The sequence below is a fragment of the Sorex araneus genome, chromosome 1, assembly GCF_027595985.1.
Source record: "Sorex araneus isolate mSorAra2 chromosome 1, mSorAra2.pri, whole genome shotgun sequence".
Lineage (NCBI taxonomy): Eukaryota > Metazoa > Chordata > Mammalia > Eulipotyphla > Soricidae > Sorex > Sorex araneus.
This window is the reverse complement of record NC_073302.1, coordinates 222,116,935-222,143,602: the sequence shown is the minus strand read 5'-3', so window position 1 is coordinate 222,143,602 and position 26,668 is coordinate 222,116,935. Positions and strand designations below refer to the sequence as shown.

Here is a 26,668-nt window from a genome sequence, read left to right as displayed (position 1 = left end):
ATTTGTCTTTTTTTTAACAGAATTTACCAAACACTAGAAAAATAAGCCCATTCATAGAAATTTAAAGACATTCTCCAAAGAAGCAATATATGAAACTTAATATTTCATAGATATTGCTATGTAGTGCCATTACAATAAAAATTCTTAATTTGATTTTTTTTGCTAAGTTAAAGGATTATTATGATCTAGCTAACCTTTTTTTTTAAGAAGAGAAATCGGGACACATAGTTTATGGGTTAGTATATATTCCATATCTGTTAATTAAATTGTTTTCATTTTGATAGTTGACTAATAAAGCAGAGTTAGATAACCTCAAATTTACCAAATTATTGGAAGAACATAAAACATGATAGACGTCACAGTCAAGCCTGGCTGGGAAAAGTTATTAAGTAAATGTTGCTGAAGTAACTGGTTTACTTTCAGGGAAAAGATCAATTTTGATTCTTACCTTCTGTCATATCCCATAATTTCTTTTGTCTTATATCAAAATAAGTTCTAGGAGATTTTAGAAGCTTTAAATATACAGTTTGCTTTTTATAAAAGCAAAGTAAAAAACTAGATGTAAATAGAATGAGCATTTATAAAAAGTAAAAAGAAATGCTGTAAGCTTCTAAAATATTGGCAATCAAAAGAAAAATACCATAGTTATAAAAAATATTCAGGGCCAAAGAGATATTACAATAGGTAGGTCACTTCCTTGCATGTGACTGGTCTTATTTAAATCCACAGCACCCCTGTAGTCCCCTGAGCACAGAGCCAGTTTATGTGCTGCCAAAATGAGCACTGAGCACAGAACGAGGAGTAAGCCCTGAGCACCACCTAGTGTGACCCCCACCAAAAACAATTCAGAACCTCCATGTAAAAAATGTACTCAATGTAGATGGTACTCTCGGGACCATAGGGTATGTCAGGATTGAACCCTGGTAGGCTGCATGCAAGGCAAACATCCTACACACTTTACTATCTCTCTGGCCTCATGAAAATACTTTTTAGGTAAGTAATATCCATAATTGATCAGATTTGGAGAAACGGCTTTTATGAGGTCCAGATGGTGAGTAGTTGAAATGTTTCAAACTTCTGGAAGGTGATCTGGAAAAGTTATTAAGATTGGATACATGCAGTTCTAGATACTCGCAGTTCCAGAAGGCCGAATCTAAACGCTGGACATGGGAGTCTCTCAGTGTACCGTTCCACAACAAAATTGACAACATCATATTCAGTCGGGGGTTTTGCCTAACCGATGTCACTGTTGTCCCAAAATTCCATACGAGATCAGACCACCGAATCCTTCATGTGAAATTCTACTTCACGGAGCGAGGAGAAAGGGCTGCAAAGTTTTAAGAAGAGAACTCCCAGAACGACCACCAACTGGGAACTCTTTGGCACTACTGCAGCAATATGGGAAGATAGTGTCGTTGACAACATCAACAATTTAGAGATGATTATGGTTACATAATACATAATATGGTTACAGGGCACAAGGGTAGTATATAGACGTCATGTACTTTCCTTGTGTACACCTATGATCTAGTGAAATTGAAATACAAAAATCAGTACTGTTTACATTGCCACCACCACCACCATCCCCAATCTAACAAAATACCTATGATCTCTACATAAGAATTGCACAGCATTGATGAACGAAATCAAAGAGCAATTAAATAACTGAAGAGATACTCCATGATTGTGGACAAGAAGATTCAGAATTGGGGCCGGAGTGGTAGAACAGCAGATAGGGCTTTTGCCTTGCATGCAGCAGACCTGGGTTCAATCCTCGGCATCTCATATGGCCCTCTGAGCACCTCAAGAGCAATTTCTGAGTGCAGAGCCAGGAGTAACCTCTGAGCATCTCTAGGTGTGATCCAAAAAGCAAAAATAAAAACCTTTAGAAAAAGAAGATTCAGAATTGTTAAAGTATCAGTTCTTCCCAATTTGATTTATAGAAATCTCTATCTATGGGAAGTCAAGAGATCAGAATAGTCAGCACAGTGTTGAAAAAGAAGATAAAGATGGAGGTCTGACGCCACAATTATACAACTACAGTCATCGAGACAGTCTGCTCTGAGCAAAAGAATAGGTGATCTACCCGTGTAACACAATAGAGAGCCCAGATGTAGGTCGACATTACTGTAGTTAACTGGTCTTTGGCAAAGTAGTCAAAAGATTGCAATAGGAAAGAGAGTTTCAACAGTGTTGCCAGAGCATCTCATCTACTTGTGAAAAAAATAAACCTAGGTGCAGACATTAGTGTTGGTACTAAGCCAGGCCATTAAGATGAGCCTCTGGACGCTGCCCTGCAAGCAGAAAGTGGAGCTGAGGCCCCACTTCTAGTTAAGTGGGCGGGCGGAAACTTGTGAGTCCGGGTGATCTGGAGACGTACAGTGTGCTCTCATGCGCCCGCCTGGTCCTACTTTATCTTGGCAGTGCAAAGCAGCAGTTTCCCCTCTCTTACACTGATTCGATCCTTAATCTGACTTGACCTTAAATCAGTATGGGCCTTCTCTTTGTTTTTTGTGTAACCGACTACGAGAATGTGGGGGATGTGATCTGCAGAGCTTTCGTGTCCAGCTCCGTATCTTCCTCTGACATTTTAATCATGATAACATGGCTTTGACAAGACATTGTTTACCCTGGTGTTCTTTTGACGATTGCTCATCCAATAACTGTTTGTGCTCTCGTTAGTGAGTCTTTCTCTGTAATGAAGTCATTAGGATGTAACTGATTAAAAATGGAATGAAAAGAGACCTCTGGCATTTGTTCTTCACCTCGAGCCAAATCGACGCCTTGACCCTCCATGCTTTCTACATTCCTCTTGCGTGTCTTGTCTCTGTGCCTCCAACCAATTGATCTAATTAGAGCCTCACAAATCTCAACTCGAAGTACATCATAGACCTAAGTATAAGTGATGGGTTTAAAAGATGAATTTTTAGATACAGTATCAAAGGTTAATCTCTAAAATGAAAATTAATAAGCTTTCCAATTAATAAGTCTTTCATTAATGTTTTCAGCTCTTAAAAAATAGGTCCTCAGCAACACCCAGCAAACAGACCCCACTGAAAGGGCAATAAAAAAGACAAATTACAGATCTGGAGAAAATAATTTGCAAAGGACATCTCATGAGGGACTTATCCAGAATATACAAAGAACTATCAGAATTCAACAGTACAACCAGTAGTCTTAATTTAAAATGTATCAAAGCCCTTAACACCTTCCAAAGAGTTATGTGTGGCAAACATATGAAAAGATGCTCTTTGAGCATATGAGATTTGCTCTCATTTAAGAGTAGCATATGCCACTAAGGAAATAAAAATTAAACAGTGGCAGTACCACTACCTGTATATTTCAGTGTCATTATCCATAAAATTCACAGCAGCTAGTTGCAGTAGGTGAGTGGCCTAAGGTTTGCCTTGCAGACCTGAGACTGTGAGTTTGATCTCCAGTATTGGTTGCATGTGCCCTTCACAGGTCCTTGGCTTCTGCTCTCTATGACCCCCAAGCACTGCACATTGCGAGGGGTCTCCAGCAAACAACCAGGTATATGGGAGCACAGCTAATATGTGGCTATCACCAGATGTGTGCAAGCATCACAACCGAAGGAGTGTGATCGAGTCACTCCCACCCCATCCCTTCCGCAACCCACAAACATGTTCAATCACCACAAAAGAGTCCGGGCACTTGGATTGCAGTGTGGCCTCTGCCTGATGTGTGCCCTCTGACAATCACCAAAACAAGTGTGTGGTCCTCCTGGCCATTGCACCACCAGCAGGAACAGGTGGGAAAGGGAAAGACACTGTGTGGGTGGGGTGTGGAGGAACGACACCTCCCTACCCAGTGACCCTGGGTAATTTGCAAAGGACATCTCATGAGGGACTTATCCGAGTGCCTCAGCCAGCCACTTGGAAGGCAGTTTGGCAGTTTGTTGCAGAGTGAGCATCTTTTTCTTTTTTAACCATACAATCCAGTAGTTGGGTTTCTGAATTTTTACTCAGAGATGCTGAAAACATATCACGGATGTTTATAGCAGCTCAGCTGATAGTTGCCAAAGCTTGGAAGTGAACAAGATGTTCTTCAACATTGTTTAACTGGTACCTCCAGACAATGGACTATTATTCAGTTCTAAAAAGAAATGAGCAATCAAGCCTTAAAGAAGAAATTTTAAAGGAAGACTGTTAAATGAGAAGTTTAGTGATCTGAAAAGTCTGAATACTGTATGATTCAAACTATTAAAAAAAATTATAAAGATGAGACTTTGGAGGCATAGAAAGATCCATGGTGCCGGGTGTTAGACAGGGATAGATGAGTGGGTGGAGCTCTGAGGGTGAGAGGACAGTGGAAATGTTGTCTGTGGTATTGCAGTGATGGGGCACATTTGCGTACATGAATGTGAAACCCTTTAGAGTCCCGATGTGCTGACATAAGTTTATGTATTGTGACAAAGGAAACACAGTGATGCCAGTCTTCATAATGGGGGGAGGGGGAAAGCTTTGTGTGGCTACTTTCCTTACAGTTCTGCTGTGAATCTCAGAAGGTTCCAAAAATGAAAAAAATTGAAAAGCAAGTGATAGATATGTAGACAGTTGGGTGGAAAGAAAACAGAAAGATGGATATACTAAATTTAATATGTGTGGCTTTGATTGGATTTCTTCTTTCCGTTTTGTTTTGGACTCAGGCTTCTCTAGGGTACCTTTTGGTCACAGCGATCAAATCCAAGGCTCTTGCATCCAAAGCATGTGCTTTAGCCCATTGAGCTTTCTCTCCAGGTTGAATTTTGGTCCATGCTACTGAAATATTCTGACCTGCAGCCAAAATTTTATAGTGCATTATTTATGTTGATAGATAAAATTTTCTAATAGCAAGTAATTGCGTAGTATATCATTTAGTAAAAGTAATATCCTCTGGTTCAAGATGGAAATATTGTTACAGATACAGAAAAATAGAATACATTTAATATGATATTGATTAAGAAAATTGGATGTGAAATAAATATTTAAGAACAGTGACAGTTATAATATATCCATATAGTCACTTAAGAGAATGAAGTTGATAAGACTATTTCTTTGGATTGATAAACATGATTTGTTGAAAGTAAAGAAAGTATTATTAGATTACATTAATGTTTTAAATACTATTAAAATTGATATTTAATATATCTTGATATGAGAGCTTTTAATGTTTATTTCTTACATTTGTCAGAACAGTATATTATTTCTTTGATCAAAATGTAATGAAAATGATGCCAACAGAAGTCTCAAATTTTTCATATTTTTCCCCTTATGTGCAAAAGAAATGAGCTACTAAATTTAGTTTAGCTATTTAGTCATCCATTAATTGTATTCTGCTTATATGTATGTAGGCATGTATGTGTTAATTCTAAATGTGTATATTCATCAAGCCATTTTATATTCTGTGTTCTAAAAGGAATCGAAGTATTAAAATTAACATGAACTCAGAACATTAGTCTCGTGTGTGTGTGTGTGTGTGTGTGTGTGTGTGTATGGTGTATTTGGAACAGAGTTCTTTTGTTTGAGACCAGGATGGTAGAGAGTAATTAAACATATATATGTTTGTTTAAGTCATACTACATGCTTCTATGGAAGTGTATTTTACTTCTTTGAAAATTAGGCTGCTCCTCATTTGTGAGTCTAACTCATCTAGAGCAAGAACTGGGTATAGTGCCACTCTTTGAAGGAATAATGATATAAATTTAAAAAGTGACAGAATGAACAATGATATTTCTGAGAAATTCATGGGGAAGAAAATCCGTCTGTAGACCAGTGTCTGTCGGGGAGGACTGAGTATAAAAGTGAGTGTGCTTCCGTTACCTTGCATGTCCCTCACATCACACTGTGCTTTACCTTTGTGGTGTTTATCACAGAAACAATTAACTGTTGCCTCTTAAAAAAATTGCACAAATTATGTGAGCTCAGCAAATAACCCAGATAGTAGGTAAGGAATTTATATGTGTTCTACCCACCCAACCATTCTTTAAGTCATCAAAGAAAGATTCTAGAAGCCTCCAAATGTTTTGAAAAGATCCATTGTTCTGCTTTTAAGCTCAGATGAAGGCATCAATTTATTATACTTTGTATCTTCCCTTATATTTGACAATTTACTGTTTAAGAGTGTGTGAATAGTTTGCATTTAAAAGATGCTAGAGGACTCTGAGTCTGACAGGGGCTTATAAGTGCTTGATTGATATCTCCATATGAGTCATTGGGGTGTGTGTGTGTGTGTGTGTGTGTGTGTGTGTATGTTTGTGTTTGTGTGTAGGGAAAGTATGTTAATGCATGCACACAATCACTCACCTTTTATGCATCTTCAAAAAATATATATATAATGTGTTTCAGAAACAATTTTATTTTTCTTTTTGGGTCACACCTGGCGATGCACAGGGGTTACTCCTGGCTCCGCACTCAGGAATTACCCCTGGCAGTGCTCAGGGGACCATATCGAACCCGGGTTGGCCGAGTGCAAGGCAAACGCCCTACCCACTGTGCTATTGCTCCAGCCCTCAGAAACAAATTTTTTTAAAACCAAATTTGACATCCCAATAAACTTTGGAGATGCCATTCACGTTTGTTTGTCCTAAGAACACTGGTGTCCTAAGAACACAGGAATGAATCAGCAAGCTTTAGCCCTGAGGAGCTTATAGTAAGGGGAAATAAATTTCTGGTTTAAGAAATTGAATCTTTAAGCTATCTAACTTCTCTAGTAAAGAGTTGCCATCCATTTTCTCACTGGCAAGAAGCTTTACAAGTTTTTGACTTGTGGTACCACTGGGAGAAAAATAACTTGGGTCCCGAATAGCAGAAATAAGTACCAGGAGGTTGTCTCCATGGCTTGGAGGCTGGTCTCTCATTCTGGGCAACTCAGAGAAGGGAACACCAAGTAAAATGTGGTTGGAGGTCATGTGGGGGAAAGATGATGCGGGCCCAATATAGACTAGAGACTGAACACAATGGCCACTCAACACCTTTATTGCAAACCACAACACCTAATCAGAGAGAGAGAACAAAAGGGAATACCCTGCCATAGTGGCAGTGTGGGGTGGGGGGAGATGGGACTGGGGAGTGGGGGAGGGATGTTGGGTTTATTGGTGGTGGAGAATGGGCACTGGTGAAGGGATGGGTTATCGAACTTTGTATGGGGGAAACATGAGCACAAAGATGTATGGATCTGTAACTGTACCCTCACGATGACTCTCTAATTAAAAATAAACTAATAAAAAAAAAGTAGATTGAGTTGAATAGTGAAATATCAATGTTATGTGTAATTCTGTCATGGTGTTTGCTTTATATAATATTTTTATCAAAATATAAGTTTTCACGTAAGAATTTCCTTTGTACCTAATAGTTTTCTTTGCTTTTGCAGGAATTTATTCTATCAGAAGATTATAACAAGATGACTCCTGTGAAAAATTATCAAGGTAAGAATAAGAGCAGTGTTTTCTTTCTTTTACATGGTCTTTGAAATGTTCGTTAATGATGTCCACTGTCACACAAGGAGACTTCACTTAAGAAAACTATAAATCAATTTTAGTTTTTTTATTAGTGAATCACCGTGAAGTATAGTTACAAACTTAAGAGCTTTCGTGTTTGCATTTCAGTCATACAGTGATCGTTTACCCATCCCTCCACCAGTGCCCTTCTCCTCTGCCAATGTTCCCAGTATCCCTCCCACCACCCCACCCTACCTCTGCGGCAGGGCATTCCCTTTTGTTCTCTCTCCTGTAGGGTGTTGTAATTTGCAATAGAGGTATTGAGTGGCCTTCATGTTCGGTCTGTAGTCTACTTTCGGCATGCATCTTTCAACCCGAATGGGTCCTCCCAACATCCTTTACTTGGTATTCCCTTCTCTATCTGAGGTGCCTTTTCCCCAGCATCTGAGGCCAGTTTCCAAGCTGTGGGGCAGACCTCCTGGTTCTTATCTCTACTACACTTGGGTGTTAGTCTCCCACTCTGTTACTTTATATTCCACAGATGAGTGTGATCTTTCTATGTCTGTCTCTCTGTTTCTGACTCATTTCACTTAACCTGATACTTTCCATGTTGATCCACATATATGCAAATTTCATGACTTCATCTTTTCTAACAGCTGCATAGTATTCCATTGTGTGGATGTACCAAAATTTCTTCAACCAGTCTTCTTGAATGTGTATTAAATGGTAAAATGTCCCCTCTTGTTCTTTGCTCAGCACACTTGAGCTATGGAAACTAAGTGTAATCTTTCATACGCATGGCAGTCTTTCAAGGATTTTAAACAACCACAAAAGTTACCACTACCCTCTCTTTTCCTTCCTCTTTCTAGCCAAAACATTTTTCATAACCTCTTCTTTTAATAACTGTTTTGACTTTGGCACATGTTGTACTTTCAGAAATATCTCACAGATTGGAGTGATAGTACAACAGGTAAGATGGCTTCACTTGGCTTGCACATGGCTGACCCGGGTTTGACCCCGGTACCCCACATGGTCCTCTGAATCCTCCAGCACTGACTCCTGAGTTCAGAGCCAGTTGTAAGCCCTTAGCATCACTGGGTGTGGCCCAGAGAACAAAATTTAAAAATAAATTAACAAAAATGTAACACAACATAGTCATCAGTCTTGAAGGCCTATACTTGATTGGCTGATTCTCTGGGATGGCAAGTCCTGGGTATCACTTCTGATGTGAGGTCTGAGGGAGGGACCTGCAGCTGCTCGCCCTTTCCTGCTCTCTTCCTTCCTTGTTCTGATGGAAGCCAGCTGCCATCCTGTTGCTGTCTTACGGAGAAGCCCATGTGGTCGCAGGTCTTGTCACCAACTACGAGAGTTTGGAAGCAGACCCTCTGTCACGCTTTCAGATGAAAACACAGCCACATCTCACACCTTGATCTCATCTAGTGAGAGACCATCAGCAAAACTACCTAGCTGAGCTGCACTAAGATTTTAAACCCACAGAATTAGACATTCACAGAGTTGGGATGTTTTAACATGACATAGTGAATGCATAGTGAATATGCATTTGTAATATGTTACATATAAAATCATATCTCCTTTCTCTTTGTACCTCTAACAGAAAGATGAATGTCTTAGCAGCTACTTTACATTTTAGGCACACATGGAAGAGTCCATTCAAAACCCTCAAGAGTCTCGTTTGAGTTCTCGTTAATCTCCTACTCTTCAAACTTGTTTTTGGTTTTGTTTTAGTGTACATAATTGATACTGCATTCTGTTATTTGTCATATGTTAACTAGTCCATCATCTGAGCATATCAAGGTATTTTGAAGTCCTGCCATTTATCCCCACCTAGGTTTGTGTTAAATCTTAAATACATGATCATAGAATAGTATTTTTTGTTATTGTTAACTGTTGTAATGTGAAAAATTTATTGTGCCTATTAAAGTTATAATTGATGAATTAAAAGTTATAAATGATGAACTTGCAATTAGAAATTCCTCATTTTATGGCATTTTCTTCTTCTGGGGTGGGAGAGTTTGTTCCACATCCAGCTCTCGTTGGGGCTCACTCCTAGCTCTGTGCTTGCAGTCAGTTCTGAGCAGACAGTATGCAGTGCCAGGATTCGGACCTGGGTGGCCATGTGCAAGGTAGTGCCTTACCTGTTGTACTCTCTCTCTCTGGCACCATCCCATGCCATTTTATTATTTAAAAATTTTTTATAGGGTAGTTCACAATATTTGCTTACATTTAATACTCAAACACTAATCCCACCACCATGACACCTTCCCACCACCAAATTTGGGATGTTTCCATCCCAAGCCCTGTCCCAAAGCATAACCAAAATCATATATTTTGTATTCTTTGTTATGAAGAACTGCTAAAAATGCTATTAAAAAGTATCCATAGAGGAAACAGTGTGAAGATTGTTTTATTTTGACAGGGTCCATTAAGACTTTCTTTAGGAAATCACTAATGTGTTGTTAACGGTTGAATGATGTGAGTTTTCCTATATATATATATATATCTGAAAATGTGTAGCACTGTAGCACTGTTGTCCTGTTGTTCATCAGTTTGCTTAAGTGGGCACCAGTAATGTCTCCATTGTGAGACTTGTTGTTACTGTTTTTGGCATATCGAGTACGCCACGGGTAGAGCCTTGCCAGGCTCTGCTGTGCGGGCGAGATACTTGGTACCTTGCCGGGCTCTCCAAGAGGGATGGAGAAATTCAATCCAGTCAACCATGTGCAAGGCAAATGCCCTACCCGCTGTGCTATCACTTCAGTCCTGAAAAAAATATATACATATATATATATATACATATTTCCCTCTATGATTGATTGCCTACTTTTTGAACCCCATCAAATGTGGTGTGGTACTCTTGCGGAATGGGTAGGGAGTGTCTTATGATGTGTCCAGGAATAGGTTCGCTTGTGCATGAGGCCCGTCGAAGCGTGTGGGGAGTGGTCTTGAGTGTGGTGGTGTTTGGGTTGTGGAAGTTTTCGGCTTCCGGGCCTGGGTCCTTTGGGGTGGGCCCGTCCCCCTCTGGAGGCCCCCGAGTGAAACAGCCTGGTGCAGGTCTGGTCGCATGGCTATGGTGGGCGGCATGTTGCCCATTTCTAGGAGAAAAAGCCATGCGATCTGGATGGTGGCGGATGACGAGACTATCAGGCGCTGGCAGGAGATGCTCTGCCGTTTGCTTTGGTTTAACTGTCAAAATATAGCTTATTAGGAATTATGAAAAATTGATAGACTTGTATAGAAATCCTTTTACTGTAAACACCTAGAGACAAAGGAAAATGACAAGTTTTGCTAATAATCTTTTTAATATAGTGCTAAACTCAAGAGAAGGTGAAAAGGAAGATTCCCACATGGCAGAAGCAAAGAGAGACCTAAACCTCAGAGCAATATAAATATGATCTGACCCTGTAGCTATTCTGGGGAGATAAATGCAGCCAGTACTAGCGAGACGCCTTTGTATGAACCTTCACTTGGGGATAGAAGATAAAGCCAAAGGCCTGCGTGAAATCAGAAATTCCAACTGGGATTTCCATACAGAGCTAAAATCCATAAAGGGCTATAAATCTATAAAGAAAAAGTTGAACTCTGCCACTCATTGTCCTACAAGACTGCACGAAAATGTATTTATTTATATCAAGTTTGAATACAGAGCAATGGTTTCATGTGATAAACCAAAATTCCTACTGAGAACTTTCGGTCTTTACAATTCTTGTTTAGGGGCCAGAGAGGTAGTACAATGGGTAGGGCACTTACCTTGCAGGTCGCTGAACAGGTCCAATCCCCAGCATCTCATATGGTCTCCCTGCCAGTAGTGGTCCCTAAACACAAATCCAGAGGTAATCTCTGGGCTTTGTTGGAAAACTAAAATACAATTCTTATCAGGGTTGCTGATGTAGCTGGTGGTAGAGAACTTACTTTATGTGTGTTTGAGGTGTGTGTGTGTGTGTGTGTATGTGTATGTGTGTGTGTGTGTGTGTGTGTGTGGTTTGATCCACAGAACTGCCCCCCACCTGCAGTTTTCATCATAAAAAATTGTAGTTATATGAGACAGTACATATTAACTTACTGTAATAATTTTTTCACAGTTCAAATTATTATGTTGTACACATTAGTGTTCTTTCTGTGTTAGTAAAAAAGAAAACTTTTGGATTTATACTGCACTTTAAAAACAGTCATGTAGTGCTAGCCTCTTTTTTTTTTTCCTGATGAGGTGGGTTTGGGGTTCAGCAGCTATTCCTGGGCTGTGCCCAGGGGTCTGTGACAGTGCTTGGGGGACCATGAGGTTCGAGGAGAAAATCCTAGGTATTCCAGGAGCAAAGAGTGTGCCCGACCTGTTGGCCTGTCTCCCTGACCTTTTAAGATATCTTTAAAAAGGGCTGGAGCAATGGCACAGTGGGTAGGGCATTTGCCTTGCATGCGGTCGACATGGGTTCGATTCCCAGCATGCCATATGGTCCCCCGAGCACTGCATGGAGGAATTCCTGAGTGAAGAGCCAGGAGTAACTCCTATGCATCGCTGGGTGTGACCCAAAAAGCAAAATAAAATAAAATATCTTTAAAAAACAATTGATGGGGGCTGGAGCAATAGCACAGCGGGTAGGGCATTTGCCTTGCACGCGGCCGACCCAGGTTCGATTCCCAGCATCCCATATGGTCCCCTGAGCACTGCCGGGAGTAATTCCTGAGTGCATGAGCCAGGAGTAACCCCTGTGCATCACCGGGTGTGACCCAAAAAGCAAAAAAAAAAAAAATTGATAATTTGACTGAAAATAAGGACTAAGTTGCATAATATTCGTTAGGTCCATAATATAAAAAATTAAATTATCTGACAAAAGTATATTGCAAAGGATTAGACAGGAGAAATAAAAGTATACTTAAGGCTCTTAGGTTATATGTAAGAAGTTATGTTTAGTATGAAGGAAGACTATAATAAGTTAAAGATGCATTTGTTAACCCTAGAGAAAATAACAAATAGAAAGGGTTCAATTAATGAGTCAGCCGGAGAGATATAGTGGAACGAAAAAGTAACTTTCCAAAAGTAATAAGGAAAAGGAAGAGGAACAGAAAGGGAAATAGAGAACAGCAAGATAAATAATTTAAATCTGACAAGGTATAGTTATCACATTATATGTACATGGTATGAATCAAATTAAAAGTCAGAAACCATCAGATCGAGTGAAAAGGGAAAACCTAAATATGAATTACTTACAGTAAATACACATCCTCAGGCTTTTACTTTGAACCACTGGCTGGGCTGGCTGGGAAATATTGGGAGGGATCCCCAGGGTTCCTGAGACCACTTAGGATTATATGTATGTGTGTATATATATGTAATATATATTAACCACAGTAGAGCCTGGCAAACACATACGTATTTGATATGCCAAAAACAGTAACAACAAGGTGCTCTTACATTCCTGGAGCGAGCAGACGCCATTGGGCTACACTGTCATGCAACACGGACAAATGAAGGCGTTACTGGTGCCCGCTCGAGCAAATCGATGAACAATAGGATGACAGTGACAGTGATACAGTAAATGTATTTAAAAACCAGTAATATGTTAATAGTAAAAGGATGGAAGTAGCTAAGCCTTGGAAATTCATCAAAAGAAAGATGGAATAAACAGGTTAATAGTAACCTAGCAGATTTCAGAGCAAAGAAAATGATGAGATATGGGGCCAGTGATACAGTATAGAGGTTAAGGCACATGCCTTAGAAGTTAAGACCTTCACCTTGAACCTCCAGCTCTTCTGGCCAAGAATTGCCAAGAGAACCACGAATTGCCAAGAATTGCCAAAAGGCCACCTGAGAACTAATTGGAAGACATTCCTCCCCCCCCCAAATAGAATATTACTATGTATAAAAAATATCATTTCAGGGCCAGAACAATATTACAGCAGGTAGGGCATTTGCCTTGCAGGCAGCCAACCTGGGTTCAGTTCTCAGTATCCCAAATGGTCCACCGAGCACCACCAAGAGTAATTCATGAGTGCAGAATCAGGAGTAACCCTGTGCACCGCCAGATGTGGCCCCCAAACCAAAAAACATATATCATTTCAAAATTAAAAGGGGTCAGTTCATCAGGAGAACACAGCATTCCTCAATATTTATTGCTGTCCAAAAATAGCCCTGAAAGTCATGAAGCAAAATCTGATAAAACTTCAGAAAGAGAAATGGTCATGTCCGTAATTTTCCTCTATTCCTGTATGGCAAAAGTAAGTTGTATTTAGAGTTAGTAGTGTACTCAGTTTAGATGATACCAGTTTTGTTGCTGACTTAGCATCATAGTCATAGCAGTACTCCATGGTCAGTAATTGATTGTATATATCTTACTAATAACTAATAGATTAAGTAAGCAGAAATTAATAAGAAATGGAAGATTGGAACAGCACTTTCAGCCAACTGTTCTATTTGGCCTTAGTAAATAAAAAAATTCTATTTAGCTTAAGCAAAATAGGTTCTTTCCAAATGTACACAGAAGATTTCACAAGGTAGAGTGTATTCTGGACTATAAACAAGATTCAGTAAATCTCAGATCACTCAGGGTATGTTTTCTGATCAAAATGGAATCAAAATGAGAGTCAATAACAGAAGTCTCTAGAAAATTCCTAAATGTTTGGAAAAGTTAAATTATTCTGAAGAATCCATCAGTCATAAAAGAAATTTCTCAAAAGAGAAATTAGTATTCTAGACAAAATGAAAATACAGCAGATCAAAATTTATGGGTTGGTGCTTGGGATAGTCCTTTAGGGAAAATTTGTAGAAGCAAGCATATTCGGAAAAAAGAAAAGTCTTATATTATCCCAGCTAAAGAGACCTAAGCTAAGTGAAAGAGAAAGCTGAAATTCATACAGTAGAAAACAGAAGAGAGAAAATGCAAATGCATAAATACATTTTTTTAAAAAATAGAGATTGGTTACTTTCTAGTTTAACACATCAAATGTGGAATGCTACTCCCGGTACACCAGTGGTGTAGAGTTTGAGATGTCACACAGCTGCAGGTGCTCCGCACACTCCAGGAATTCTAAGGTTTTCAATAGGGTGATAGAGCTAGGATTAAATTCTTAACTGGATGGTGACCTTGGGGTCTGGAGGCATCTCTGCAGTGTTGCTCTCTTCGAGGATTATTTGTGAGTCTGGAGCATGGCCGCTAATGAGGCTAGATGGCATCAGAGGCAGTTCGTGGGCGTGACTGCCTGGCGCTAGGAAGTACAGGGAGATGGGGGGCTGCCCATTCCTGACCCCACGTGAGCCTGGAGATTTCAGTCACAAGTTCCGCGTGGTTTTTTCAGCAGATTCTCTGATGGGTGAGGCTCATCTGAGCCTGCGGAGATCAGCAGTGAGCATGGTGGTGACTGAGCTCTGGAGGTTTTCAGCGGCTGGGTTTTGTTGGGGCAGGTGGTGAGACTCACCTGCACCACTCCAGGTTGCCTGGGATGAGACAGCCTGTCACAGGGTCTGGACGCATCTCTTCTCCCCATTATTGGAGGCATTAATTGTGGGATGTTGTTGTTGTTGTTGTTGTTATTGTTGAGCTTTGTGACTGCTTTGTACATCTTGAATATTGGTCCTTTTTCTGAAGCATGGGGTATGAATCCAGTAGGATGTCTTTTTACTTTAGCCTGAGTTTCTTTTGCCATGTGAAAACTCTTTAATTTGATATAAGTTCATTTGTTTATTTTAATATATTTTCTTTTCTTTCTTTTCTTTGCTACTAGAATCAAATAATTGAAAATGCTCTGAAGCCCATATACAGATTTTGGCCTATATTTTCTTTAGTGAATTTTATGGATTCTGGTCTAAATTGGGGGTCTTTAATCCATGTTGGACTAAGTTTTTTTGTATGGCTTGAGATACAGATCCAGTTTCTTTTCTTTTTTAAATATGGCTACCCATTTTTCCCAACTCCATTGATTAAATAGACTTTCTTTCATTCTCTACTTCATGCACCCAGATCCTTTCCTTAGAGTAACCCTCCATAAATATGATAGCTTATCTCTGGGCTCTCAGTTATATTCTACTTGTCTGAGAGTTATAGCAATATTATTCTTATAGCCAAAAATTGGAAACAACCTTGCTCTCCACCAGTGGATAAAGTGATTAGCAAAATGTGTCATGTCAATGAAGTAATTATTTCTTTTCATAAAAGAAGAATAAAGAACTAATCTGTGCTTGACTTTGAAAAAATGGTAAATAAGGAAGAGTAGACACAAAAAGATGATACCTGGTCATCTTTTTTGATACCAGGTCATATGTGAAATGACAACAATCAGAGAATTTGTGAGAAGGGAAATTAGTGATTACTTTAGGGGTAGTGGAAGGGACTACTAGGGATTAGGGTTTATTTTTGGAGTGACGGAAATACTCTACAAATAGAATATTTTCCATGATGACTTTCCAACATTGTGATATACGAAAAATCCCTGAATTGTAAGTAATGTAAGTGGTGAATTTTCTCTCCAAATTTAAAATTATTCAGCTATGCCAAACAAATTCATTATGAAACAGAAAAGCTATAGACTAAAGTATTAGGGAATTTACAAAATCCTCCTTCTCCCCCCCAAAAAAAAAATCTTATAAAGTATCAAAAAGAATCATATACTTCTGACCAAATGGGATTTTCCTCCAGATATCCAAAATTGTCTCAGCATTTGAAAATTAGTGGAATTCATCAGATCAAAAGACTAAAGTAGACAAGCACAGGATCATACCAATTTTTGCAGGGATGTATTTGATAAAATCTGATACCTGTTCTTGATAAAAGCATTAGGAAACTGGGCTGGAGCGATAGCACAGTGGGTAGGGCATTTGCCTTGCACGCGGCCGACCCTGGTTCGAATCCCAGCATCCCATATGGTCCCCTGAGCACTGCCAGGAGTAATTCCTGAGTGCACAACCAGGAGTAACTCCTGTGCATCGCCAGATGTGACCAAAAAAAAAAAAGCATTAGGGAACTATGAAGAAGAGTTCCTTAAATTGATAAGGAACCAGTTGTAGGAGCCTTAAAAATAGTACAGTGATGTAGGAGCTTGCATTGCCTGCAGTCAGCCGGGTTCAATCCCTAGCACTCCTGTACAGCCCCCCACAATCTGCAGGAGTGACCTGAGTGCAGAGCCCGCAGTAAACCCTGTGCACTGCCCAAAAACGGAGGGGGAAAATACTGCAGCAAAACTATAGAATATATTTTTGTTGTTGTTTCTTTGGGTTTTGGGATGCACCCAGAGATGCTCAGGGCTTATTACTGGCTCTAAACCCAGAGATATCTCCTGATGGTGTCTGGGTTGAACCTGAGTCAGCAGAGAGCAGCCTGCCGTATGCACCGGACTGTCTCTCTGTCCCGTAGAGTAATCTTCGTTATGTGATGCTTTTGGCAGCACCTGGAGCAAGACAAGGAGCTCGTATCTCACTACTTTCCTTCCGAAGTACAGTCTGACTTCAAGAGCAGGGTTTCTTCCATGACTTTCCGGAGTTTAATTATGTGTGTGTGCATGTATGTATGGATGGATGGATACACATAATAGACATAAATACACACATATATAATACACATACACACATATACACACATACACAATACATAAATATCTTAATTTAAAAGACTTCTCTTTTGCTTAAAGAGTTCTGTCACCTTAGAGAACGGGCTCTAGGGTTCAGTCCCCAACATGACATATCGTCTCCTGAGCACCTCCAGGTGTGATCTCTGTGCACCAGAGTTAGGAGCAAGCTCTGAGCACTGCCAGGTGTGGCCCAGAAACAGAAACGTACAACAGGGAGAGAGAGAGAAGGTGCTCCGATTGCTCAGAGGCATGTTTTTGTTTTGAAGTGTCACAGGCAGCTTGCCAGATAAAGGAACCAACTTCAGCTGAGAAAGAAGGGCTCCAATTCTCAGTTCAGCTCAGAGTTTGTGTTGCTTTGAACAAGTAGCTTAACATACGTGTCTTCTGTAGCATGCGGGCTCTCTCCTGCTAGAGTCCTGTTAGCCCCTGGAACTTAGACAATGACAGACACAAAGCTGAAAGCCTTTGTGTGAGAAAGAGATATAAAGTGCTGAGGGCCACTTCTGCCTGTAGTAACTCGGATACATTTGAACCTCTTACAGAGTTGTTTTTTTAAAATGCTTTCACTGGTGGAATTTGAGTTGGACATCCGATGACACAGATACAAGGAGTCACATTGTCTAACATTGAACTGACATTGAACTAATATTTGAGTTAACATGGTCACATTGAACTAACATTGTCTTTTAAAGACAATGTTGGTTTTTTTTTTTTTTTTTGCTTTTTGGATCATACCTGGCGATGCACAGGGGTTATTCCTGGCTCTGCACTCAGGAATTACCCCTAGTGGTGCTCAGGGTACCATATGGGATGATGGGAATCGAACCTGGATAGGCCGCATGCAAGGCAAATGCCCTACCCACTGTGTTATTGCTCCACCCCCGACAGTGTTGGTTCTTAATGGCGGCTGATACCTAAAAAAAAAAAGGGTCATAGATAAGTCTTAGTATTAGTGCTTTGGTATCTCCTAAGATTACTCATGCTTCAAATAGCAAAATCAGGCATTTGGTGACATGATTATTGGTACTCGGTAGGATTCTTTCTTCATTATCTTGATTATCTTGTAACTGTTCCATAGGGGCATCTTGCCAAGGCGGGGTTGAGTCTATAAAGTGAGAGAATGTTCCTCTCTGCAAGGGCCAGCCCAGTGGTTATGTGATCTCGGCCAGTAGGCCGAAACCTGGGTCTGCATGAGGTGATAGGAGCTCTGACTCGGTAGTAATCTCAGGACTGCCATAAACGGAGAAGCAGGGAGGGGAGAAAGTGGAGGGAGGAGACGGAGAGTTGTTGTTTCAGGTCTTCTAGGGACTTCGGCATAAGGCACTCTCCTCCCCCTAGAAGAAGCAGTGCTCTGGCTCTACCTGTTACGGTAGACACGACTCCTGGCGCAGAGAGCAGGGTGCTGCCTTTCCTCGGGTTGAGTCCCGCTGACCACCCTTAGGATGTTTCATGGGTTGTTTTCTTGTCTCTTGTTTTAGCACACCAGAGCAGAGTCACGATGGTCCTGTTCGTCCTGGAACTGGAGTGGGTGCTGAGCACAGGCCAGGACAAGCAGTTTGCCTGGCACTGCTCCGAGAGCGGGCAGCGGCTAGGAGGTCACCGTACCAGTGCAGTGGCCTCCGGTCTGCAGTATCCTTTGCTGGACAAAAGTCTCTTGGTGGCTGTTGACTTCTTTCATGAAAATGTGGGTATGTGCAACTTGAACGCTTTGGGTTTTATTTGCTGATTAAGATGTCCATAGACCCTCTCCCCCAGTCTTCATGTGTCTTTAGGGTAGTGAAATAGATGAACTCATTTCACCTGAATTCACCTACCCTGTTGAGGACCTTCTGTGACACAGGGGTTGACATCTGGATGGGAAACAGCTCCAGTGTGTGAGCTTCAGCTGTCGGAAGAAAGAGTTACAGGATAGAGCAAGGAAAATCATCAACAATATACTTTTATTTATTTGTGCAGAAGTATCTTATACATAAACATTAAGGTTGTGAACATCCCCGTCTGTGCCGGGCAAACAAAACACACAGACCCTATTTATTTACAAACTATTTATTCAGGAATTGCCTTGCCATACAGAGGATGTGTTAGGTGGAATCTGCGTGTAGCGCTGCAGACTTTGCTCTAGGTTTGAGATTGTTCCAGGCTATGTAGAATGGCGTCAGTGATTTTCCAGGTCTCTCTCGGGTTCCTGGGGTCCGTGAGATGCCCTGTAGGAGCGGAGACTTGACACGTTCGAGGACGCCTGGGCACTGCAGCTGACATAAGAAGTGAAGGGGCTTCAGGAGCGTAGTTCAGAAAGCCCAGGTTCTCTCTCTGCCTCTGACAAGCGAGGAAACAGGTGAGACAGATCATTTGTCAGCCAAAGCTGTAAGACTTGCTTTCATGTTTTTAGCTCCTATTTATTAACTGTCTTCGTCAGTAGTTCTCAACACTCTGACTTGGCACTGTGCTGTTTCCTTGCAGACCTTTGGCAGTAGCTGTATTTTTGTGTGTGTTTAGGATAATGTCACTCTTATTTTCCTCACTGGATGGACAAGATGAAGAACCTAACGGCCATTGTGGAAAGTCATAAAAGTGGCAAGGTACCAAGAAGACCAGAAGCTAGGGTGACAAAGAACGGGAAACAGAAACAACTCATCTTTGAGAGCGTGCACAGTCTGTTAATAAAAGCTCCAAAGCTTTCTAAAAACCAGTTTTGACAAGTAAGATGCTTAAGTTGATATATAAGAGACTTCTTGACAAAACATTAGTGATTGCTTAAGGTGTCAGGCCTGGAAGAACCCCAACGGTCTCCCAGTTCAACTCCTCCTTTCAAGATGGGTTAGTGGAAATCCAGGTACCTCATCAGGCCATGCAGCTAGTCAGAGGGAAAGATCTCCACCAGAAACAAGGTCTCCTACCCTGGACCCCTATTTTCACCTGCTGTGCTTTGATATCTCTTGAGAAAGGACCAATGGTATCCAGATAACTTGTTCCTAATATGCTGCCTTCTTTATCACCAAACTTGGTGACAAATTTTCTATGTCTTCTATATCACTTCAAAGAATGTAGAAGTAGATAACTTTTGAAACCCCCTGAAAGTGAAAATGAAGAACAAAACACACTTGCACAGAATCTAACTTATCCTGAATTGGTGGGCTGGTGGGCCTTAATCTCTCTCTCTCTCTCTCTCTCTCTCTCTCTCTCTCTCTCTCTGTGTGTGTGTGTGTGTGTGTCTGCCTTCATTTCCTCATTCACGTGTGCCTATCCCATCCAGTCCCACCTTGCTCGCACTGCAGAGAGGCACTTTCAGACTCTATCCCTGTTCAGCAGCCCGCCTCTGTGGCTCTGATTTCAGGGCCACTGTGCCAGACCTTGCTCCGCACACGTGTGTATCTGCTATTTTTCCAGTGCCACATACTGAGGCATAGCAGCTCTGCTTTTGCCAATGGGTCTCCGCCAAGAACAGTTTGACTTTCCTAAGCGTAGGTGCTTTGGCCTGTAAGCTGCCAGGCCCACAGGTTAATCAGCAGCCCACATGGTGTTAAGGGTTCACATTTGAATCCAGCTTTGAGACAGTCTCCTGGGAGCCGCCCACCTCCCCACACCCCTCCCTTTCTCTTTTGCTACACTCCATACTTTCATGAAGTTTTTGGTTTCTGGTCTGTTTGGGTTTGTTTTTTTTTAACTGATAATGGACATGATTTCTGTTGAGACACATACAGGTCTCTAAGAGCATGACCTCCACTTCTCTTCCTAGTGAACTGGTGTCGAGAGACTTCTGCACAAAAACACATTTCTCACCCTCTGCCCAAGTCACATTTGAGTCAGATTGAATTCTGAACCTTTTTCTCCCTTCAGGCCTCTTGGAAGTTGGGGCTATGCCATGAAAATAACCAAAATTTAAGTACATAAATGAAGGAAAACAGACTGCTTCGCAAATTGAATTGTCAGTTTCTGAGTAACCTCAAAATCTTTCATTTCTCTGACTAAAGATCTGAAGGTTCGAATATTAAATGACCTATAAAAATGGGAAAGGAGAGAATGAGGAAAGGAAAGGGAAAAGTAGACTCTGTCTCTCACTTTCAGTCCCTTTACATGAAATTTTACATGCTCCTACACAATGTTACTTTGATTACTATCAGAATAAGCAACAATAAGGAAAAGACACAATTCTCCAGTTTCACAGTGTAGATGCCAAGGTCTAGGAAGGTTAAGTGACTTTATCAGCAGCTCATGTCTGTTACCTAAAGAATCAGCATTAGAGTTTAGACCCATATAATCTCCCAGCTAGTGTCTGCACAGCTTATGGAATCAAGTTGAGTGGGCTCTTTCCCACAGGTGCCAGACAAGTTAGCGTCAGGGAATGGAACTGTTCTTTTTCTCCCAAGTTTCTCCCTAATCTGTGGATTTAGAAATTTGTTCAGCCTCATCTTTCAGTGTTGTCGTTTGACCGTATTTTGATCACATTTTTTTATGTTTTCACACAAATAATCCAGGTGCTCTTTACTTGAAGGTTTTATTTGTGGTATAGGTCTTGTAGGTAGGTCACACCAGTGGACAGAGTCTGTGGGATATTTCTAGTCCCAGAGAGAGTGCTGACAAGTATTAAGAGCACCTTGACTTTAATATTTCCTCATCTCATACTTATTGCCAGTCAACTGGCTTTGAGGTTGTACTGTGATTTTATTTTGGCCCTCTTCCAGATAGCCTTTATTACAATACCTTCGAGTGCTATTAATCACCTGAAATTGTTAAATATCAGATGGAGTCTTTTTTTTTCCATCTGGGTTCTTATAATCAAGATAAATTTTCATTGGTTTTATTCCTTAAACAGCTAATCTTACTTTATATGTATGTGATAATTTGTAGGGGACTACATGTCCTCCAGTGCACCTCCATTAAAACTGGAAGAATCTGTTATGCATTGTCCCCTTCATTTTTCAAAAATGTAGACATTTTATTCTGAAAACTCCCAAGCCATGCCCCAGACTGAAGAAGAGAAAGGACGCTACAGACCTGTTGCATAGCGCTGCGGTTGATGCCTTTGCCCCTGTTTCGACTTTTCCTCTCTGCTGCAACATGGTTCAAAGCTAATTCCGAGCCTGATGTCGTTTCACCCTTACACCCTCCCCTGTGCACATCTAACATCTTTAAGGACTTTTGAAAATTATCCCAGTGGTATCCTCAAAATTTAAATTGCTTCTTCATTTTTGATTTTGTTCGAGTGGGCACCAGTAACGTCTCTCATTGAGAGACTTACTGTTACTGTTTTTGGCATATCCAATACGCACGGGTAGCTTGCCAGGCTCTGCCGAGTGGGCGTGATACTCTTGGTAGCTTGCCGGGCTCTCCGAGAGGGTTGGAGGAATTGAACTCGGGTCGACCCCGCTCCAGCCCTGCTTCTTCATATCAGTGAATAATTCTTCTTTTTAAACTTTAATTTTTAAAAAATTGACTTGGAGGTGGGATTGTTTGAAATTGAGTGCACTCACTTGCACGTAGTTCATGCATGGACAGCCCCAGGGTTAGAGGATCTCTGCTCTCGAGGCATGCACTTGGCGTGGAGTGCCACCAGCCATTCTCCTATCTTCCTATGACCTGGAACTTGCCTCCAAGATCCTGATTGCTTCTGGACTCTGCTGATGAGAGCGCTGGGGGGTGGTGCTGGTGCTCCAGATTGCTTTCCTGCAGGACGCACAGAGTGTCAGGGCACGGCTGCCCTCCAGCAGGACTGAGGTTTATGGGCAGTGCGGGTGGTACCAGCAACTCCCCATGGCTCAGTCTTCCTCTCAGCCTTGGACTGAATGGTTTTAGTCAGTGCTGATCTTTGTCTCAGCAGCTTTCTTCCTTAGGCTTGCAGAATGGTAGTTTATAGTACTGTCATTTTATCTTTCCCCTTGTATTAGTTGGGGTTCTTTTATGAACTAGAATTCTCACAAATTTTCACATAACTTTCACATGTTTTCACATATTCACATATTTGGTTACCTTGAAATGCCATTAGGAAAATCCAGTAAATTATTATTTCTCTTTGATTCCTTATTTTCAGAGTAGAGATTTAGTGCTCTGGTTATCTCTAATAAGGATCATTATTTTTGTTTTTTGTCCAATATTATACATTATTAGGGTTTTTTTTAATTTGGTTGTATAGTGAGTATATTTCAGTAAATTGTCTTTTTCAGTACTCAAGTTTCCCCACCTTTGGCTTCAAAACCTCTATCATATCGTCTCCAGTGTCTTTGATATGCCCCCCCAGACATTTATAGCTTCCTGGCTTTTTCTTTCTGCCTCTTCCCCCTTCTCCCACTCCTCTTCCTTCTCAATTTTTTACATAGGGCTATTTTAGGGAATGCGTTTTCACTTCTCTCTGTACCCTGTACCAGAGCCCTCCAGAGAGCAGTATCCTTCAATCTCTTGGACTCTCCCTTCCGTACACTCGTACTTGCTAGTAACCTCACCTCTGCTTTCAGAGTCCAAGGGTTTGTGTGGCTTTTTGTGCATGTTCTAGTTTTATTTATTTATATCTCACTTACTAGTGAGATAATCCAGTGTTTTTCTGGTTCCCTCTGTCGTATTTTGCTTAGAATGAACCCTTCCAGTTCTGTCCACGTTGTAGCAATAGACAAGCGTTCTCTCTGCTCAGAGCACCGTAATACCTCATGTTTTCTTTATCCTCATTTGTCATTTGTCACTTCTTTCTAGATCTTGGCTGTAGTGAATAGCATTAAAATGAACAGGTATATGTACATCTTTTCAAATGAATGTTTTTGTGTTCTTTGCATAGATACCTAAAATCATTGGGTCCTTGGGTGATTGCTGTATCTAATTTTAATGTTTTGAGAAATCTCCACGGTTTTTCAAAAGGCTGGATCAGTTTACACTCACTTGTAGCATACGCTGTCACTCCCTTCAAAGCCTGTCAGCACCTGTCTCTGGCCTTGTTACCTATGCCACTCATCCTAGTTATGAGAGATACCTAATATGCTTTCTGGTTTGGTTTTGTTTATCATTTTCCTCATAATAAGCGATGATGAATGTTTCTTTCGTGTGCTTGCTTGCTCTCTATATATCTTTGATCAAGTGTCCGTTCAGCTTTTCCTCCCATTTCTTCATAGTTGTTTTCTTTTTTTTTTAAATTTTTTTTTAAACTTTTTATTAAATCACCATGTGGAAAGTTACAAAGTTCTCAGGTTTATATGTCAGTTATACAATATTCAAACACCCATCCCTTCACCAGTGCCCATATTCCACCACCAGAAACCCCAGTATACCCCCCGCCCCCACCCCCTACCCCCTACTGTATAACTAATGAATTTCACTTCATTTTTTCTTTACCTTGATTACATTCCATAATTCAACACAAAACTCACTATAGTTGTTGGAGTTTCCAACCAAGAGAGACAGACCTACTACATTTGATAATTAGTTTTTCATTGCTGGAAATGAAGAGATATGTAGCCCCACTGCTACAAGTACATAACTCTCTCTCTCTCTCTCTCTCTCTCTTTTTTTCTTTTTCCTTTTCCCTTTTTTTTTCTTTTTCCCCCCTCATCCCCCTTCCCGCGCCTCATAGTATGGTGTACGCCACGCCGCGTCGGCCAGCGTGGGGCTTTTGCTTAGTTCACAGTCCAGAGAGGTGGCTGCTACATTAAAAACCTTCAAAATTTCAACAAAAACTTCCTGTTATTATTTGGAGTTTCCCCCCCAAGTCAGACCTGTTCAAAAGGAACCGTTTCACATTGCTGACAATTATAAATGTTAAGTCTGCGCGGTTTTGGATTTCTGTATAAAGTCCAGGGAAAATTCTGCCAGAAATTACATAGCCCAGCTCACAGTCCCAGTGCATTGCTGTAAGAAGTCTCTGAATTCAAAGTCTTTAGGCGCAGAGGGTCCGATTCGCGCTCAGCGGCTCTGGATTTATCTGGGCCGAGGGCGTGCCGGTTACGCCCCCTTCCCATGAGTTCCTGGGAGCCCCAAAAGTAAAAACCGAATACCTCTGGGTTTGGAGTCACAGAAGATGGCGCCTGCCACGTGGGTGCTGCCAGGCCGCTGCTTTCCGTGCAGGAAGATAGGGTGGGGAGGAAAAAAATCCACCCCCGGCAGCACAGAGTTGTAGCCCAGTTCGCCGTCCCAGGGCATTGCTATCGGATGCTGCGCTGGATGCCCGAATGTGTTACATCTCTGGAATCAAAGTCTTTAGGCGCAGAGGGTCCCATAGTTGTTTTCTTATTCTTGATATTTCTGTTTTGTTTTTTGTTCCTTTTTTTTTTTTAGTTCCTTATAACCTTGCATATTAACCTTCTCAGATGTAGCACGGTAGCACTGTCGTCCCATTGCTCATCGATTTGCTTGAGCGGGCACCAGTAACGTCTCCATTGTGAGACCTGTTACTGTTTTTGGCATATCGAATACACCACAGGTAGCTTGCCAGGCTCTGCCGTGTGGGCGGGATACTCTCGGTAGCTTGCCAGGCTCTCCGAGAGGAATGGAGGAATCGAACCCAGATTGGCCGCATGCGAGGCAAACTCCCTACCTGCTGTGCTGTCACTCCAGTCCAGTCCTTTTCAGATATATGACATATAAATTTTTTCTCCCAGTCAGTGAGATGTCTTTTTTTATTTAATGATAATTTCTTTCACTGGGCAAGAAACATTTTAGTTTGTAAACCCATTTTTTTTTTTTTTGCTTTAGTTTCCCTTGCCATTCTAATTGAATTCTTGAAGACATCCCTGAAGCCAATATAGAATATGCTGTCTATTCTCTTCGTGTATTTCAGTGTATTGGGTTAATATCTATAATATTTAGTTCCTGTTTGGGCCCCAAACCCATTTTTAGTTAACTTTTGTGCATGGTGTAAGGTAGTGATTCAGCTTCATTCATTTGCATATAATTATCCATTGTTCCATTGCTGTTTGTTGAGGACACTTTCTTCAGACTCTGCTTTTGGTTCCTTTGTTGTAAATGAACTGTTTCTGTATGTGAGGATTTAATTATGGTTCTCGGTTTTATTCAGCTGATGTTTGTGTCTACATGGATGCCACCATACTGTCCTGTAATGCATCGATGACTATCTTTGAAGCATTTGAAATTGAGGCTCATGACACTTCTGTTCTCCTTTTGTCTCAGATTGCTTTGGCTCTTTGAGGTTTTTTGTGATTCTATATAAGTTTCAGTGTCATTTGTTCCATGTCTTTGAAGAATGTCATTGAGATATTGATACGGATTACATAGAATTCCTATCAAAGAGATAGGATGCTCATTTTAACAAATTAATCCTTCCAACTGATGAGCAGAGAATATCTTTCCATATCTGTATGTCTTCTATTTCTTTTAACCATTGTTTCGTTTTGTTTTTTCTTTTTTTGGGTCACACCTGGCAATGCACAGGGGTGTTCTGGCTCTGTTCTCAGGAATTACCCCTGACTGTGCTGGGGGCCATATGGGATGCTGGGAATCAAACCCAGTTCGACCACATGCAAGACAAATGCCCTACCTATTGTGCTATTGCTCCAGCCCCTCTTTTAATAGTTTTATAGTTTTTGATGGAGCAGTCTTTCACCTCTCTTGTTGTTTATTCCTAGGTACTTCATACTCTTAAGCCATTCTAAGCCACTGAGCTATCCCTGGAGCTCATCTCCTCCATTTTGTTAAGATTTTTGAATGGATGCTGAACAAATA

At 40.9% G+C, this 26,668-nt stretch overlaps 1 protein-coding gene across 2 annotated transcripts in view; it reads left to right on the top strand.

Annotated features, from left to right (window-relative positions):
* WDFY2 (WD repeat and FYVE domain containing 2) overlaps positions 1–26,668 on the top strand; it is a 194,738-nt gene that overhangs the window by 123,195 nt on the left and 44,875 nt on the right. Inside the window, exons 4-5 of one of the 2 annotated variants that reach the window (XM_055124053.1) lie at positions 7,372–7,426; positions 18,490–18,699. In XM_055124053.1, coding sequence (XP_054980028.1) covers positions 7,372–7,426; positions 18,490–18,699 — 265 coding nt within the window. The remainder of the gene's footprint in view (positions 1–7,371; positions 7,427–18,489; positions 18,700–26,668) is intronic. The other variant, XM_004604482.2, reaches the window with a different exon arrangement.